Consider the following 16,126-nt stretch of genomic DNA (forward strand, 5'->3'; position numbering starts at 1 on the left):
TTGAAATAATTCTTCTATTTTGATTCCTCAAATATTTATCGACAGAAACTGAACACACGCAGTACCTACGAAAAAGAACGAACTTCTACTGTGACTCAGGCCAGTCCCCCTCAAAAGATATGGCTGCTCAATTGGCTTCATTCGTGGGCAGGCGAATTCTCAAGGAGAACGTGAATAATGCTTTTGGACAGGAGGTATGTAGTACTTTGATTGATCAGATTTAGTCCCTCGGCGGTACAAACTAACCACGTCATACAGGATCCCTACTTTGAACAAGTCCCTGCTTCTCGACTGGGTCGAACTTTTGGAAAGAAGAAGCGAAAACAACGAAAGGCTATTCCCCCCGGGTTATCTGCGAATGACGCCAAAATCCTGAACCGCGTGAAACGTCGTGCATACCGCCTCGACTATAGCCTTTTCAATCTATGTGGAATCCGCTTCGGTTGGGGTGCAGTTATCGGGTTGATTCCATTGTGAGTATGACCGATTCGATATTCTTGAGACTGTGGCTAATGAATTGAAGCGCCGGAGATGGTCTCGACGCTGCGTTGGCGATGATGGTTGTCAGAGACTGCGACAAGGTCGATGGTGGACTCCCTAATTCCCTACGTACCCGCATGTTGTTAAATGTCGTGATCGATTTCGTCATCGGTCTCGTTCCCTTCATCGGTGATCTTGCGGACGCCATTTACAAGTGCAATACTCGAAATGCTATCCTCCTGGAGAAACATTTGCGAGAAAAGAACAACAAGATTGACAAAGCACGTGCAAAGAAAGGGCAGCCCACGAGACAAGCTCAACGTCCCGTTGATCTCAGCCTGCCGGAAGAGTTCGATAGATATGAGGAGGGGTCGTTGCCAGAACCACCGAGCTATACCGAAGCTCCCTTGTCAGAACCCACTCCGACGGAGCATGGCGTTGAAATGCGTCATCCGACTGAACCACGGCCCGCACATAATGCTAGATCCTCTCGTCGTGATGCCAGTTGGTTTAGCGGGCGGAAACAGAAACGGAGTGATCTTGAAAGCGGCGGTGGACGCAATTAATAATCCGCATATGACACGGTCTGTTTTGTGGCTCGATATTGGTACGATATGTAGCATATACCTTAATGAATATAATCTGCTTTGTGATTTCAATTTCTTCAAGCGTGCTGTAAGACATCGGCTCTTGATCGCAAACACGCATAACACAATGTAGCCGTCTGGTCAACCGGAGCAGCGCAGAGAGAACACTTCACAGCTTCGGTGTTCGATGTAGGCCGAAGCTTGTTGGCAGTACGGACGACATTGGCCATCACGCCGGGGTACTTCTCTCCTTGTGTTTTGACGTAGAGGTTCATCAGATTGTCGATAGATAGGTTCCGATTCGCTTCGTTTTCTTGTACCTGCAAATCGGGTATTATAATGCTGGCAAGTTCGGGGATTTGTTTGACGTAGATCTCCAACTCAAACTTGTAGAGTTCTCGCAATGGGAAGCTGAAGTGTAAACCCCATGGCGACACGCCGTCACAGACTTGCCAGGTCAGAGAGGCACCACGGCCCTTGGCAACGTTTGCGAGGGTTTTCGCAGCCAAACGACTATCTGAGTCCCCCCATAGAATTCCACGACAGTCATTATTCTTCGCGAATGCAACAATGAGGCGGACAAGTAGGAGGTTATCAATATCGTCCCGTGCTGTAGTTGTAGACATGGATGCCCGGAACGCATCGAGCCGCTCCTTGTCAGATCCAAAATTTTCGCCCACGAATCCAAAGTCGCGGAGTGTATCATTTATTGTTGCGTCGTACTCAAAGATTCTATGCAGAGGGATCATGGTATATGTATGGTTCGGAAAAGTTTCCTTCGCGCTGTCGGAGTTGGCCTTCACGTCGGTATACCCAGGATGAACAGTTGTCGGGTCGACTACAAGCACATGCAGATCAAATCCTGCAGTAGCCAGCGATCGATTAAGTTGAAATTTTTGTAATCTATCCACGATATGCAAAAGGCTCGACGACGATATTCCGAGGGAGAGGGGCAGAAGCACTTTTGGCGGCGTAACATTCTTTTGAGGACGATAAGCAGACATGACTGCTGCTACCTTGCGGCCAGCGTAGTCAATGAAGCAATCACTATAGAAAAATAATCGTCAGTTTCCACGGATCTGCTTAATGACTGGGAGTTCTTGTCCACGTACCGGCATAGTGGGCGATTACGTATCGTCGCAAGAGCCTCGACTTCTTTGCAGGAAACGCAAATCTGCGAAATCTCCTTGGCGGGCATTATGTAGACGTTCCTCGTGATATAATACCTTGCAAACAGGGGCTATGGAGGTGTAAAGTGGAAGATGGAAAGAGAAGAAAATTATTGTGACCGCGGAAGGCTGACTGCGGGCGCTCCGTTGATTGGTCGATCTTTCCTGAGAAACCGCGCGGCCTGTCGGAGTTGGAGCAGCTGCCACGATCCTTAAAAGCATAGCTCGACTTAACCATCACCAAAACATCAGTTCAGGTCTTCGATCCCGACCCTACGCGCAGTTAACGCTATTTACGAGTGTGGTGCCCAGATATATTGAGTCAAATCCTTTAGTTTTTACACACATTGGCTCCCTCTTAAGGGAAAACCACCTATCACCATGAAGGGCTGGCTCCAGCCCCTGGTGCTCGCTGCGTCATTAGCAGGCGGAGTTGTCGCAAATGAATTTAATATAGTCAGTATTCGACTTTCACAACACTTGTGCTCCCCACATAACACGAACTAATCATACGTCCTCCCATGTAGCAACAAGATGATGCTCATCGACAACGGTGTTCAGGCATGTACAGCCGGAAAGCCTGGGGCGGCGATATCGATCCCTTCATCCTCACGAAATTCATGAAAGTCGAAGACAACGCAGAAGATGCCCTTGTCAGCTTGGTTATATTCGAATGGGGTGACGAGGCACTGATAGGACGCGAAGTTCCGGGAACCGATGTATGGGACAATACTCTACATTTGCTCCAGGCCCGAGCTAACAGAAGGACAGGAGCTAGCTACAATTTGTGACCAGGCCAAAGTCGACGTCGATCTTTGTACCTCAGAAGAGATAGGGTCCTTTATACTCGCTGTAAACGCTACGGAAACTTCGAAATCGCCCATCTTATCCAAAGCTATCAATTTGAAAGATCCTGCCGCTATAAACTATCCAGTGAAGAAGACCGGCTTCTACTGTGTTAGTACTTATGCTTTCTCTGGGCACGACTATCAGGGCGTTGTGGAGTTCCGAAATGCATATGGTGAACTCCCGGCTGCTCAAATTGCTAAGTTACCATTTTATGGAGGACTTACCATTGTATATGCGGTCTTCGGAGTGTTAGTACTCTTCCTCTCAGGGTTGCACAATGATTAACTGACCTTTTGTTATAGCTTCTGGGGTTTCCTTTATGTCCAGAACCGACACGATATCCGTACGTCACTTTCTACTAATCATCTGAATTAGCCTAACTGTTTCATAGTCCCTGTGCAGAACTACATCACAGCTATTCTCATCTTTCTTGTCATTGAGGAAGCAATGACTTGGGGATTTTATGGTACGTTTCCGTCCGCGATACTTTCCTGGACGTCAACTCACATACGATTCAGATTATCAAAACAGTCATGGCTCGAACGCACTTGCCAAGGTCCTGATGATCATCGTAGCTATCCTCAATGCCGGTCGAAATGCTTTCTCATTCTTCTTGCTGCTTATTGTCTGCATGGGCTACGGAGTCGTTAAGCCGTCCTTGGGAAGAACAATGATCTGGGTCCGAGTCCTTGCGATAACACACTTTGTGTTTAGTATGATATATGGCATTGCAAGTCTCACAATTACCCCCGACAGCGCCGGTCCTCTGGTGCTACTGGTCATTCTTCCGCTTGCAGCAACCCTGACAACCTTCTACGTTTGGACCCTCAACTCGTTGAACATGACTATGAAGGATCTGGTCGATCGGAAACAAAAGACCAAAGCGATGATGTATAAGAAGCTGTGGTGGTCAATCCTCGGTAGCATTATCGTGATTTTTGCCTTCTTCTTTATCAACTCATTTGCCTTTGCTGGCCGGAACGCGGCCAACTTCGTCCCGGATCACTGGAAGACGCGATGGTTCATCTTGGATGGATGGCTGAATATCGTTTATCTTTTTGATATTGCATTCATCTCCTACCTATGGCGTCCGACTGTCAATAACAGGAGGTTCGCAATGAGTGACGAGGTAAGTCGGATACCTTTGTTCCTATTTTCTATGTATTATCCTAACTGATTATCTTTCAGCTCGCCCAAGATGATGATGGCTTCGAAATCCGTTCTCTCGCCAACTCACTTGATGAAGAAGGCGCGATCCCACTTACAGATGAATATGATCGCTACTCTCCAGAGACCGAACTATCACCCGTACCACCAAAACCCGTTCAGCCTGCTCCTCAACATCGCGAGTCTCTCGATGGTGAGACCATATTTGCCGTTGGTGAGGAAGACGGCGACAAGTTCAGTGACGATGATGATGACTTTCGGAAATCTTCCGAGGAGGCGAGAAAATTGACCGGGACTTCACATTCATAAACTAAAGCAGGCTATTTTACAAGGAACCTGGTTGCTCTGTGCCATCAAGTTCTGTAGTTTAAGAGACGCCGGCTGTTTTGATTTCTTACCTTGTTAACTAGTCGCTGTATTTTTATCGCAAGAGGGCTTTCACACCTACGTCGCACGTCTCTCTCAACCTCTCTGAATACCAAGTAAATGCCGTCTTTTGCTTCAATTTACCTTTCACCCTTTGGGTCTTTATACAGTCCGCTTTCTATTGCATTGTTTATTGCTTTCTGAGCGGCTTTTCAGAAATGTGATGGCTTTATATATGTTGCCCTGGCGTTTTGTGTGGGATTGCCATTTGAAATATAACACATTTAATTCAGACTCCATTTCTAGGTAGGTACCATGCCATTTTGTATTTGTGACATAGTCTAGACAGGTCGGAGCCTCAATCAATTGATTTTGGAAGAAGCATCTACGAGTCCCCAACCCAAATTTTTAGGGCTATGTAGCTAGGGCTTGGTATAGAACAAAGGAGGCTGGCAAATCAAGAGGGCCCAACCTGTCTTCAATTTCGGAAAATTCATAACTCCTTTAACAGAGCATGAATTTGCCCAATTATAGCGCCATTTAGACTATCATAAAAGACTCCCGCTCTCTTGTTCACCCTTTCCTTGAAATATGCTATTCTTCAAGTCTTACTAGACATCATGGATGACGGCGTTCGTCCAAGTCAGCTAAAGTACAACCAGGTTCTTTGCGAAAGCCTCAAATATTGGTCTGCATATAGGAAAGCTGTCGATGCCTCGGCCTTGCTTCCTCATCATTGTGTTAACTTGACATCACTTCTGGGGCGAATACCTGCATTTCTTGCGTCTAGACGATTATCCGATCATGAATAGTTCCAATTCACATCCCATGAAAGAGAATATCAAGGGCAATATGGTCTTCTGACCAGTGGACACTCGATTTGGAGGACGTCTAATGGCCACTGTGACACAGAGCCCAAGATTGTACCATTACAGCTCCTGCTAGCGGTTCCAGAACCACTAAAAATACGATTCTCAGACAATGCTCCACTAGCAACTTGGCCAGGAGTTCAGGGAATATCTGAAAGTGGCAGAGTTAACTACATCACCCCTTTGTTCCTAGCGTGGGCGTACATCTTATCTGCCAAGTGGGTTGAGTTGCTCAGTCGTTCTCCAAGGCATGCTTGCAAACAAAAGTATCTAGAGGGGACACCAATCCAAGACCACTTAAGCTTTGATATAGGGTATGAAACCGATGAAGATGAGTATCGTTGGTGGAAAGCAATATTATCATTCGGCTGGGAGACGACCACGGGTTATGAGGGCAGGACATATCTCTCTCCATGGTCTGTCACCGCTTCTGATACGCCATTCCGGGGGGAGAAATCCCACCGTGTTGATTCAAACACGCCTTCATTCCATACCGCCTTAGAGTATGTCACTCGCTTCTGCAACTACTATGGTTTTTATGACCAGTTCTCCGCTGCTCTAGCTGCAGCCCTCTATATTCCTTTACTAGGTGGCAGAACCGTACTGCTTCCAATATTAAAAGACCCAACAAAAGAGCGAAGATCGATGCTAGCAATTCCAGCAGACTCATGTTCGAATTCATTTTCTGAGCACTCGGAGTTTCTTCCATACTACATGACATTGAGTTGCAATACATTCGGAATCCGGTCGCTTCTATGCAGCACCTTCTTTAATGTTAATGTTGAATGTAACCTAGTCGCATGGTTGGAGCCTTGCTTTGCGATAATTGATCCTTTGATCGAAAGGAAAGAATCAACAAAACTGGTTGCACTTTTAGGAAACAGGCAACCTAACGTTGCGGCGCTTTGGCTTGGTGCCATTATCGTTGGAATTTCAAAGTCTGTGATACGGGATATTCGTATCGGGTTGATTGCCCTTGACTTGCATGCAGCGGCTTGGACGTTCACAACGGAGTCTTTTATTACCATAAGTCCAGGGAAAGCAGAGGAGAAATCCATATCACGAGAAGACGAATCTCGGCTTCTATTCATTCTAGGGAGTGAGGGTCATACACGGCCGCCGCGTTCTCCTTGGAAGCCATTTGGCAAAACGTCTCTCGAAGAAACCGAACTTGAAATTCAAAACCATGCCAACTGTAACTGTCACTGCCTAGAATATCTGTCTTGGCAATGGGAGTCCTCGGATGGTAAAACACTTGAAGATACGGGGCTCAATCGATTCCCAATAGAGACATGCAATACAAAAATCGGACTAAACAACCCCCAAGAAGCTTCTATTTTCAATAAGTCCGAGTCACTTTCTGAAATAGCAACTCGTGGCATTTTTGAGTGGTTAAGGTCAAATGGATACCCAGCTTCCGAGTCTTTTATCCGTCAACATTCGTGGTTCGATATTGGGAGCTCAGAGGGAGAAGAAACCGATGATGAGTCTAATGACGAAGTGGATCAGCAGAGTAAAAAAGCTAACACTCAAAAATGGATCATGGGAACTAGCATTACTAATAAAAATTAGTCTAACGGCTAATATCTATTATCTTTTTAAAGCTGTCAGGTCTATCGGCTGGATAATCTGAATTGATATAGGCTCTTGGAGCTTACTTGTGATCAACGTTTTCTCTCTCTCTCTCTCTCTCTCGGGTTCTATCAATAGGGATCAAAATGGGATAAACTTGCACTACTAGATGCCTCAGCGCTTATTATTCTCAGCTGTCACCTTTCCAACCCATACTCATCCATTGAACGATGACATTGTGACTATGTGCACGAATGAGAACCGAATGGAGTGATTGGAGTGTTCCAATAGCAGTAGTCACTTCTCTGATGTGACTTAACATGGTATGTGACCAATTAGACACACTCTCTAACGGCTTGTCAAGATGCAGGCAACTACCGGTAGACGTGACGGGTACAGTTGCTGGGTATCGAACATGGTTGTGTACCAACGAGCATTGTCCCTGCTCGCAAGCACGGCTTTCTGTAATCCACTCAATGATTCGGGCATCAGACTGAGGCCATGAGTACCTAGGTTTGAGAGTACATAGTAGAGAGCAGTAATCCTTCTCTTTATCTGAAAAGCGCTTACATCTGTTTTGTCCCATGCTTCAGCGAAAAGCTTGTCTTGTCTTTGTTGGCGGTCTTTGCTTGCGCTAGGAGGAATGTCGTCGACATATTTCACCAGTTTGATACCTGTTGCCGGCTTGAAGGGCCGTAATCGTTTATGGCGTGATGGTATTCGTCTTAGATAAGAATGGTGGTGGCGTCTATATCCGGTTCTAGAAAAGTTCGTTCGGGTCGGTGGTAGATAAAGGAGTGTTATAGATTGCAGCACAGTGATCAGCTGTCTTTTTTGGAAACATCACAAAATGCTTTGGTTTCGAATAGGTACGAAAGGGGGTGGAGTGTTGGTAGATGGATTACCTGGAGCGACATCGCCAGCTCCGCTAACACCCACGCGAAGCTTCTTCTGTGTAGACATTGTAGTTTGGTTTTCTAGCTTCTGCTGTCAAAGCATACTACTTCGCTTCTTGTAGGAAACAGTCATGCTTTAAATACAGTCATGACTCTGTAGATTGATTCCATAGTCCAATATAGGTAGCGCTTCCTAATAGGCTGGTGAGATCCATCCTCCGGAGCATCCCCGGAGGCTGATGACAGCCCCATAATCCCCGCACTCTGTACCCCTCAACAAGCTAGGTATTGGCCTAGGCCAAATGATTTATTCAATAACAAGAGCTGTATACGCATCATTCTAGCAGCACAAACAACATAATATCTTATCAAAAGAGCACAATGGCAATCGGCGTGGCTCTCATCGGAGGTGGAATCTGGGCAAAGGAGGAACATTTGGTGAGTATGACCTTTGTACCATGCAAAACTACGACTACTAACACAACTGGTTTGTATGGCCTGCAATACTAGCTTCAAAAGACTTGGAATTGAAAGCTATATACTCTCGATCATTCAAATCTGCGAAGGATGTCGCTGAGGATGTCAATGAGAAAGTAGAATTGTACTCGGAAGACACCTCGCAGGGTTATGAGGACATTCTGAAGCGTGAGGATGTTCAGGCAGTGATCATCAGGTAAGCTTGTTCTTTTAAAGCTGCATGAGAAACAAACAAGGCAGCTAACAGCTCAAAAGCCTCCCAATCGCCAATCAGGTCCCTTTCATCCGATCTGCACTCTCTGCTGGAAAACATGTCCTATCCGAAAAGCCTGTTGCAGAAAATGTGGCTGATGCGGTCAATCTGATCAAATGGTATCATGAGAACAAAGCAGCCAACAAAAACGTGACTTGGGGTGTAGCTGAGAACTTTCGATACCTGAAAAGTTTCCAATACGCGCGGCAGGAAATCGAGAAATTGGGGGAAATAATCGGATTTCGAGTGCGTATTTACGCTAATATCAAGCAGGACTGGAAGTTCTTCCGTAAATCTCCCAATCTTCCCTCATTACCAATCGATGTTTGAGGATGCTGACGAACCAGAAACTTCGTGGAGAAAAAACCCTACACATCAAGGAGGCTTCCTGCTTGACGGCGGAGTCCATTATACCGCTGCATTGCGCGGCTTGCTTGGCCCAGATGTGCATTTTACAAGACTAGCAGCATTCACAACTCTACTTAAAGAGCATCTTCCGCCCGTTGATACGATGGACGCTATTCTCAAAACAAATACCGGTATTCAGGGTACTTTCCAGTCGTCAGTAGCAACTACTTTGACTGGTCCAGAATGGACAATTGCCTGTGAAAAAGGTACCGTTACTGTCGTTGGGTCGGACGTGACTGTTCGTCCTGTGGATGGGGAGGAGCTTGTTCAGACTATCGCCGATGAACGTACTGGTGTGCCACCAGAGATTCGGGCTTGGGGAGAAGCTCTGGCTGCTGGACGACAGAATCCGGAGCAGACCCCTGAAGAGGCTCTGGCGGATTTGGAGCTGGTGAGTTGGCCTGGATACCTATTTAAAACGTCCATGAATGGCAATTGACTTTACGTAGATCGAATTGATGCTTCGTAGTGGTGAAAGTGAAGGCCAACCTCAGGTTTGCCAACACCAAGCTCTAGGACAGAAATGAGCTACATACATATAATGTCAGGTTGCTTGCTGAATTGCTAATTGTGATGACCTGTTGAAAGTAATATTTATGAATATGGCAATTCTACGACATCAGCGTATGCTGGGCGGCGAGGTACAATAGAGACGGGTTTGTGGTACCTCCTGAGGGCTTGAAGCGTGCGATGGTCTATTCAAAATGTCATTTAATCCAATCCCCCATATTTTTTAGACCCGTAGCTTGTTTCAGTGGTCCCGGAGATTCTCCGATTTGAATCTGATCGAACGGGAAGCATCTGACGGAATGTTCCCCGATTGGCTTATCCAATGATTTGCGGAGACTTCTCAATCTCTGGACTTTTATAACTCTCGTGCGACTATGCCATATCGAGCTTAGATCAACACAGGAACATCAAATTTCAGGGTACGTACATGGATTTCTTCGATGCAAAAAGATCACGTTGTAGAAGAAGTCGTATCCAGTGCATCAGCATTATGTCGGCATAATGAGGCGAAGATAAATTAGTCAATATGCTTGGTATTATACTTTCCGGGGCTCGAGACTGTCCTCACTTTAGCGTAGGTAGTTAGTTTCAATCGTTCTGGTATATTCACCTCAAATCCATCCTTCCTCTTCAGATACCACAGTCTTGGTTATGGTGAAGAGGACAAATTTTGTTCCAAAGCAACTTCTTCAATTCCAAACTAACTACTTAACTACGTATGTTAACTAGTTAACTAACTATCAATACTCACCGCTTATGTAATGGGATGTCATTCCAGATTCGGTTAGTGAGGGCAGGGACAAGCTGGTGGGGTATTTTGTTTGTTCATCATTTCCGAGTCTCATAGCTCTGTAGCTATTCACTGTATATACCCCTAGATGCATTTGAGTCTCCGTACGAAGGGCACTAAATATTACACAATATAGAAGCCAGACTTCCATTCAGGCCCCATTCCGCTGGAATTGGACGCCTCACACATACAAATTCCATCCTCACGTGTCATGCAATGACATCAACTTGACCCGACTCACTACAACTCACCATGGAAAAAGACTCTGACGAGGAAGCAAAAGCTTCCACAACACTAACAACAATATCAGCGACAATCCTTTGCACCCGCCTAATCCACCACTGTCGTCTCCTCCTCGCAGAACTCGACATCTTCCAAAAAGCGATTGCCTCGCGCTTCCGGCGCCATCAACAACAGCAGCATCTAGTCGAAATGCGCCTTTTGAGATCGAATGTTACTTCTGAGCTCAAGACTCTGGAACGGCTGGCGTCTGATACGAGGGCTCTTGTTGCGGAGCGCGCTGAGAAGGAAAAGCTTCGTGATGGACGACAACAGCAGAACGGATATGACGACGATGATACGGAACTCGAGATGAGAGAAGGAAGGATTATACATACTCTTCGCTCCTCGAACTTGTCGTTTCTTACGGCTGTATGGACAATCGCGAAGGAGCGTTGTCCCGGTGTAATCTCATTCTCCAAACGGTTCTATTGGGATAAAGATGCCAACAAGCCCGTCGAAGGGAAAGAGGACAAGCAGGCCAAACCCCCGAACAAGGACAAGAAGAAGAGTGCATTTGTGGATATTGTATATGGTAATGGAGAAGATTGGATGAAGGTTTCGAGTGTTAATGAGAGTCGATTGTTGTTTGAGATGGCTGAAAAGGGGTGGGAGTTGGATAGTGATGAGGAGGGTGAAAGTTCTTCTTTACAGAACGCACAATTTGATCCAGCAGGGCCGAGAAGGGAGATACCAATTGACCATGGTGAAGGGGAGGAGGACGGTGATCAGCTTGAGCTAATTACCATGGCTTTCGATATGATCAAGGCATCACGAGCGACAAGAGTCAGATACAAAAATCCTCGCGTGCACATAATAGCGCCCAAACTCGAAGAGGGCAAGGTGCCTGAAATAGACAAAGTTCTGAATATCATTCGAAGTTACGGGGTGACTATTGAATGCGGAATGCAGATACGTGACATCTTTGCTGATGACGAGGCATACGATAAACGTGATCCGAATAGTATTACTGCGGATGATCTACCGCTTTCATTTATGCTTCCTAATCCGTTTGAAAAATTCACCGACGTCATCAATGTTGACTGCACGCTGCTGCTGGCATTGGCATCAGACCTATCTCACACTCAGAATATCACCCCTTCTCCTAGTTTCCATCGTGCGATTATCAGGCAGATCGAAGTTGAAGACGAGCTGCCTCTGCTTACCACAGAACTTTGGCCGGCTATGGTTGGTCGACAGCTGGTATGCACACAAGAGGCTATCAAAAGAATGAAAGAGATTGTCAGTACAATTGGTACAGAGACAGAGAGGAAGAGGGCTGCCATCTTACTAGGTGAAGGTGAGATGGAAGGACTAGACAAAGACACACTGCTTCGCGAACTCCAAGCCATTTCGGACCATTCTATTCCAGATCGATTGAATCTACCAATCAGCGTTGTGGATGCGCATGCAGAGATTAATGCGGCATTGCAACAAAAGAAATTTCCTCCAGTCATTGACAAAATCACCGAAATTCTCACGGACATCAACCACAGCGTCTTTCTCTATGGCTGGGCCAGGGATATTTTCACGGTTTCAAGTAACAAGACCGTTGTGAAGCAGATCGAAAGCACCATAGAGGATAACCGAGGGGATGATGATACACTGGAAGGCCCGAAAATATGGATTTGTGACACGGCTAGAAGTTTGATTGGAAAGGAAAAGAATCGAAAACCATAGGGTATCATATCATGGACGTAGTCCCCTGTTCAGCATATCGGCGTGAGGTTTAGTACGCACCAAAAGCTAATAATCGTAATCGTCATAAGACATGTAGGCGAGACAGGAATTGAGTACGCCTCGTCTACGAAGTTTTGACTCCGTCGTCTGGCAGCCAGAACAGAATGTCTTTATCCGCGGTTGCCATCATGTTGTATCTTGGATTAATCTCGATGACAGCGGTACGTCCTCTGGAAGTCAGGCTGGTCAACGGCTGCAAGTATTGTCCAGAGTCTGGTTTCTGCTGGGTATCCCAAACGAGAACTTCATTCTTGTCGCCTGCTCCACCAACAACAAAGCGCCCATCTTGAGTGAAACAGGCATCTCCCTGGCCTAGAGGTCGTCCGGAACTGGAGACAGGGGCCGCTCTGCCGCTCGATCCATTCTTGCCAACCAAGAAGGCATTCAGGTGACCTTCAAATGCATCCAGCACAAAGTGGCCATGGTAATCTGTGCCGACGAGAAGGTTTTTACCATCATTAGAGAATTCCAGTCGTGACCACAGTCTTCCGCGAGTAGTCGGGGTGTACCGTTCTTCCAGAGGCGCGAGGTCAAATGTAGCAAACGGTGCTTTATCGTAGTTACGGAAATCGTAAAGTAGCACCGAAGATGTTGACTGAGATGCAAGGGCAATGACGGACGCTGAAGGATCAAAGGCGACGAGGTATGGAGTTGCAAGCTCTAATTTGCCTTGCATGTTCCGAGATTTGAGATCCCAGAGAGCGATAGTATTGTCTTTGGAGCATGAAATAAATGCGTCGTTCGCAGGCGAGAGTTCCAGGCACGTGACTTTATCTGTATGACCGGTGAAATATCGAAGATAGCTTTCCTGGTGCAAGTCTAGTAGACGAAGGGAATCTGGGACTCTTAGTATTGAATCTCGTTTCTTTTCAAAAGAGGGGTCACCACATACCATCGACTTTGGTGCTGGCATGAAGCACCTGGCGTTGGTGGTGGGTAAAACGGGCCAGATGAGCACCGTATTTCTTGCTGGGAACGATCTTCGTATTCTTGCCCTCAATTACATCGTAGACTTGAATCGTTTCATCTTCGCAGGCTGCCACAACAAACTCGCCCTTGTCGTCGAAATCGAGGGACGTAATGTGAGAATTTTCGTGTTTTGAAAGCTTGAATCTCTGTTGAGTAAATTAGTGAGTGTTTGCATCAGAAAATAGACCGAAGAGTCTCCTTACCTTGGATGGGCGATATGTGCGAACAGCTTCTGTCACTTTTTGAGATGGACGAGGGTTTGTGGTGGGTGGACCTAGAGGAGTCCCAGTATGAGGTGTGTTTGACGATGATGTGAGGGCTTTCTGGTCTTGGTGGTCTGTCTGGGGGGTATCTGCCATTTTGACTTCAGATTCCGGACCAGCCTTGCTCTGCTTGGTCTCGTTGCCCTTCACTGCTTTCTTCGAGATGGATGGTGATGGTTATTTGTCCTGAACAGCACAATGACAGCTTTCACATAGCCAATTAGAGAGATGAAGTCGTGTCAGAGGTCACTCGGACAATACACTGCGTTCTCAGTCTAATGCATGGTACCATACAGAGGTTGGCCTGACAAACGAAGTCAGAGCGTTTGAAGCTTCGGGCTATCTGTTTGCAGGCGGCAGATGGAGGCAGAATAACTTTGGTTGTATGGCGGGTGTGGTTGTCTAAAATTGGTTAGGGCAGGAACCATTTGCAAGGGCACCCACACCGGCACCTGCCAACGTTTCACCCGCCCGCCATAGGCTAGACCCCATTATTAATGCGTGCGCTGTTCAGCCGTCACCGCCCGGCCCGGCATCGGTCTGGCGAACGGCGCTGAGCTACCAAAAAATAAATCGTTCACAACTCTTCTCTCTTTCTTCAATTTTGACTCGGACAGTATTGCGCCTGCTCTTACACTTGGTTATAAAGAAATTTATTCGACAGATATCATATACTGTCTTGTCATTGGAGTAGTGCTGTCCTCTGTATGACTTGAAAATCTCCGTGAATCACAACTCGAACCGTCCGGTTCCGGAACCGGGCCCAGCCCGACATTCAGTTACAATGTCTACAACCACAGGGTGAGTGCGATGCGAATTCCCTGCGCTTGAATAAATCAATAAGAGGGCCTTTGTCTGACCGCATATGATTTTATATTTAGAGCGTTCATTGCCGGGGGTATTGCAGCTTGCGGGGCTGTTACCGTCACTCATAGTTTCGAGACCGTTAAGATTCGGTTCGTTCAACGCCCTTTGTCACACAGAATAGCAGACGCTTACATGCCGCGCTAGGCTTCAATTGCAAGGAGAATTACAATCAGATGCCGTCAAAAAGTACCGGGGTGTCCTTCACGGTGTCAAAGTTATATTACAAAATGAAGGTCCCAAGGGCCTGTTTAGGGGTATCGGCTCGGCTGTACGTTAGGTTACATCCAATTGACTAAGGATACCGATCAACTAATTTGGGGTCTCAATAGTATGTCTACCAAGTGTTACTGAACGGATGTCGTCTCGGCTTCTACGAACCAATCCGAACAGGGCTCACGAAGGCCATCTACGGTGATCCTTCAGTACAGTCGCTCGGCGTCAACGTCTTCAGTGGAGCAAGTTCCGGTATTCTAGGCGCCGCAGCTGGCTCTCCCTTTTTCCTCGTCAAGACACGATTGCAGTCTTACTCTCCGTTCTTGCCGGTCGGTACACAGCACAAATATAAGAATGCGTATGATGGGATGCGACAAATCTACGGAAATGAAGGTGTCAAGGGTCTTTACCGTGGTGTTGGCGCGGCCATGGTCCGAACTGGTTTCGGCAGCTCCGTTCAACTTCCCACTTATTTCTTTGCGAAGAGGCGACTGAAGCGACACTTTGGAATGGAAGAGGGACCGGCTCTTCATCTCGCTAGTAGTACTGCATCTGGATTCGTAGTGTGTTGTGTCATGCATCCACCAGGTGAGTCTTTCAACCTACAAACTCTGCTGGAGCTCAATTAGTTGACCAGTGGTAGATACTATCATGTCTCGCATGTACAACCAGACCGGCAACCTGTACAAAGGCGTCTTCGACTGTCTTTACAAGACCGTTTCTACCGAAGGTTTGCTCGCCATCTATAAGGGATATTTCGCCCATCTTGCCCGTATTCTACCGCACACTGTAAGCTTCGGCTCTCTCTTTTCAGCGTCAATTTTCAATACTGACAACTATTTTCCAGATTCTTACTCTCAGTCTTGCTGAGCAGACGAACAAATTCATTCGCGGGATTGAAGACCGCATTTTGTCGGACGACCTTCGGTCGAAATTGTGAATTGAGATGGAAGCTCACTTGAGCTAGAATGGGGTTCTCTATTAAAATTTGTTATTTTCCCATACTCCTGCTCTAGATTTGTCGCAGGATATTTGTATATATGAAGACAGTCGTATCATAGAAAGCATGTTTATTTTCTTGGATGGATTAATCATATCGATAAGATGACTAGCCCACGTTCTAACTCGATAAGATTGTTAAGTCACTGCTAGTGATAGTAGCTGTCCACCCTACGACGTCGCGAGCAAGGGAATCGAGCCATGGTATTTGAACGCCATGTCCTCGAAAAGCATGCCTATCTTAGGGCTGGGATACGAAGATGAATGTGTGCGTCCCTCTGTTAGAGTCGATCTAAGGTTCGACAAGGCAACCCTTGCATTCCACGGCCGATATTCTTAAAACTTTTCATCCATATCAAGCATGTGTCAGGGAGCGTCCTCCCTGGTCGGCAATATGATACAT

General features: G+C 46.5%; 7 protein-coding genes across 7 annotated transcripts; 5 read left to right on the forward strand and 2 right to left on the reverse strand.

Annotated features, from left to right (window-relative positions):
* Window positions 1–119: 119 nt before the first annotated feature.
* Window positions 120–1,046, forward strand: EYB26_005952 (uncharacterized protein; the record flags this gene model as incomplete). Its single annotated transcript, XM_054265229.1, has 3 exons — window positions 120–194; window positions 259–473; window positions 524–1,046. 3 exons carry the CDS (start codon window positions 120–122, stop codon window positions 1,044–1,046), a joined length of 813 nt encoding a protein of 270 aa, XP_054121204.1.
* Window positions 1,047–1,144: 98 nt separating this feature from the next.
* EYB26_005953 (uncharacterized protein) lies at window positions 1,145–2,265 on the reverse strand (the record flags this gene model as incomplete). The annotated part of the gene is made up of 2 exons (XM_054265230.1): window positions 1,145–2,114; window positions 2,180–2,265. The coding sequence occupies 2 exons, from the start codon at window positions 2,263–2,265 to the stop codon at window positions 1,145–1,147; spliced, it is 1,056 nt and encodes a 351-aa protein (XP_054121205.1).
* A 352-nt stretch (window positions 2,266–2,617) lies between these two features.
* Window positions 2,618–4,561, forward strand: EYB26_005954 (uncharacterized protein; the record flags this gene model as incomplete). Its single annotated transcript, XM_054265231.1, has 7 exons — window positions 2,618–2,692; window positions 2,764–2,955; window positions 3,008–3,333; window positions 3,388–3,428; window positions 3,477–3,551; window positions 3,604–4,214; window positions 4,274–4,561. The coding sequence occupies 7 exons, from the start codon at window positions 2,618–2,620 to the stop codon at window positions 4,559–4,561; spliced, it is 1,608 nt and encodes a 535-aa protein (XP_054121206.1).
* Window positions 4,562–8,336: 3,775 nt separating this feature from the next.
* On the forward strand, window positions 8,337–9,620 carry EYB26_005955 (uncharacterized protein; the record flags this gene model as incomplete). The annotated part of the gene is made up of 5 exons (XM_054265232.1): window positions 8,337–8,397; window positions 8,466–8,628; window positions 8,688–8,974; window positions 9,033–9,484; window positions 9,543–9,620. 5 exons carry the CDS (start codon window positions 8,337–8,339, stop codon window positions 9,618–9,620), a joined length of 1,041 nt encoding a protein of 346 aa, XP_054121207.1.
* A 1,025-nt stretch (window positions 9,621–10,645) lies between these two features.
* EYB26_005956 (uncharacterized protein) lies at window positions 10,646–12,352 on the forward strand (the record flags this gene model as incomplete). Its single annotated transcript, XM_054265233.1, has 1 exon — window positions 10,646–12,352. The coding sequence occupies one exon, from the start codon at window positions 10,646–10,648 to the stop codon at window positions 12,350–12,352; it is 1,707 nt and encodes a 568-aa protein (XP_054121208.1).
* A 124-nt stretch (window positions 12,353–12,476) lies between these two features.
* Window positions 12,477–13,740, reverse strand: EYB26_005957 (uncharacterized protein; the record flags this gene model as incomplete). Its single annotated transcript, XM_054265234.1, has 3 exons — window positions 12,477–13,249; window positions 13,305–13,527; window positions 13,585–13,740. The coding sequence occupies 3 exons, from the start codon at window positions 13,738–13,740 to the stop codon at window positions 12,477–12,479; spliced, it is 1,152 nt and encodes a 383-aa protein (XP_054121209.1).
* A 688-nt stretch (window positions 13,741–14,428) lies between these two features.
* EYB26_005958 (uncharacterized protein) lies at window positions 14,429–15,664 on the forward strand (the record flags this gene model as incomplete). The annotated part of the gene is made up of 6 exons (XM_054265235.1): window positions 14,429–14,445; window positions 14,526–14,600; window positions 14,656–14,779; window positions 14,841–15,312; window positions 15,368–15,513; window positions 15,572–15,664. 6 exons carry the CDS (start codon window positions 14,429–14,431, stop codon window positions 15,662–15,664), a joined length of 927 nt encoding a protein of 308 aa, XP_054121210.1.
* Between the last annotated feature and the right edge of the window lie 462 nt (window positions 15,665–16,126).

Source organism: Talaromyces marneffei, chromosome 4 (genome assembly GCF_009556855.1).
Source record: "Talaromyces marneffei chromosome 4, complete sequence".
NCBI lineage: Eukaryota > Fungi > Ascomycota > Eurotiomycetes > Eurotiales > Trichocomaceae > Talaromyces > Talaromyces marneffei.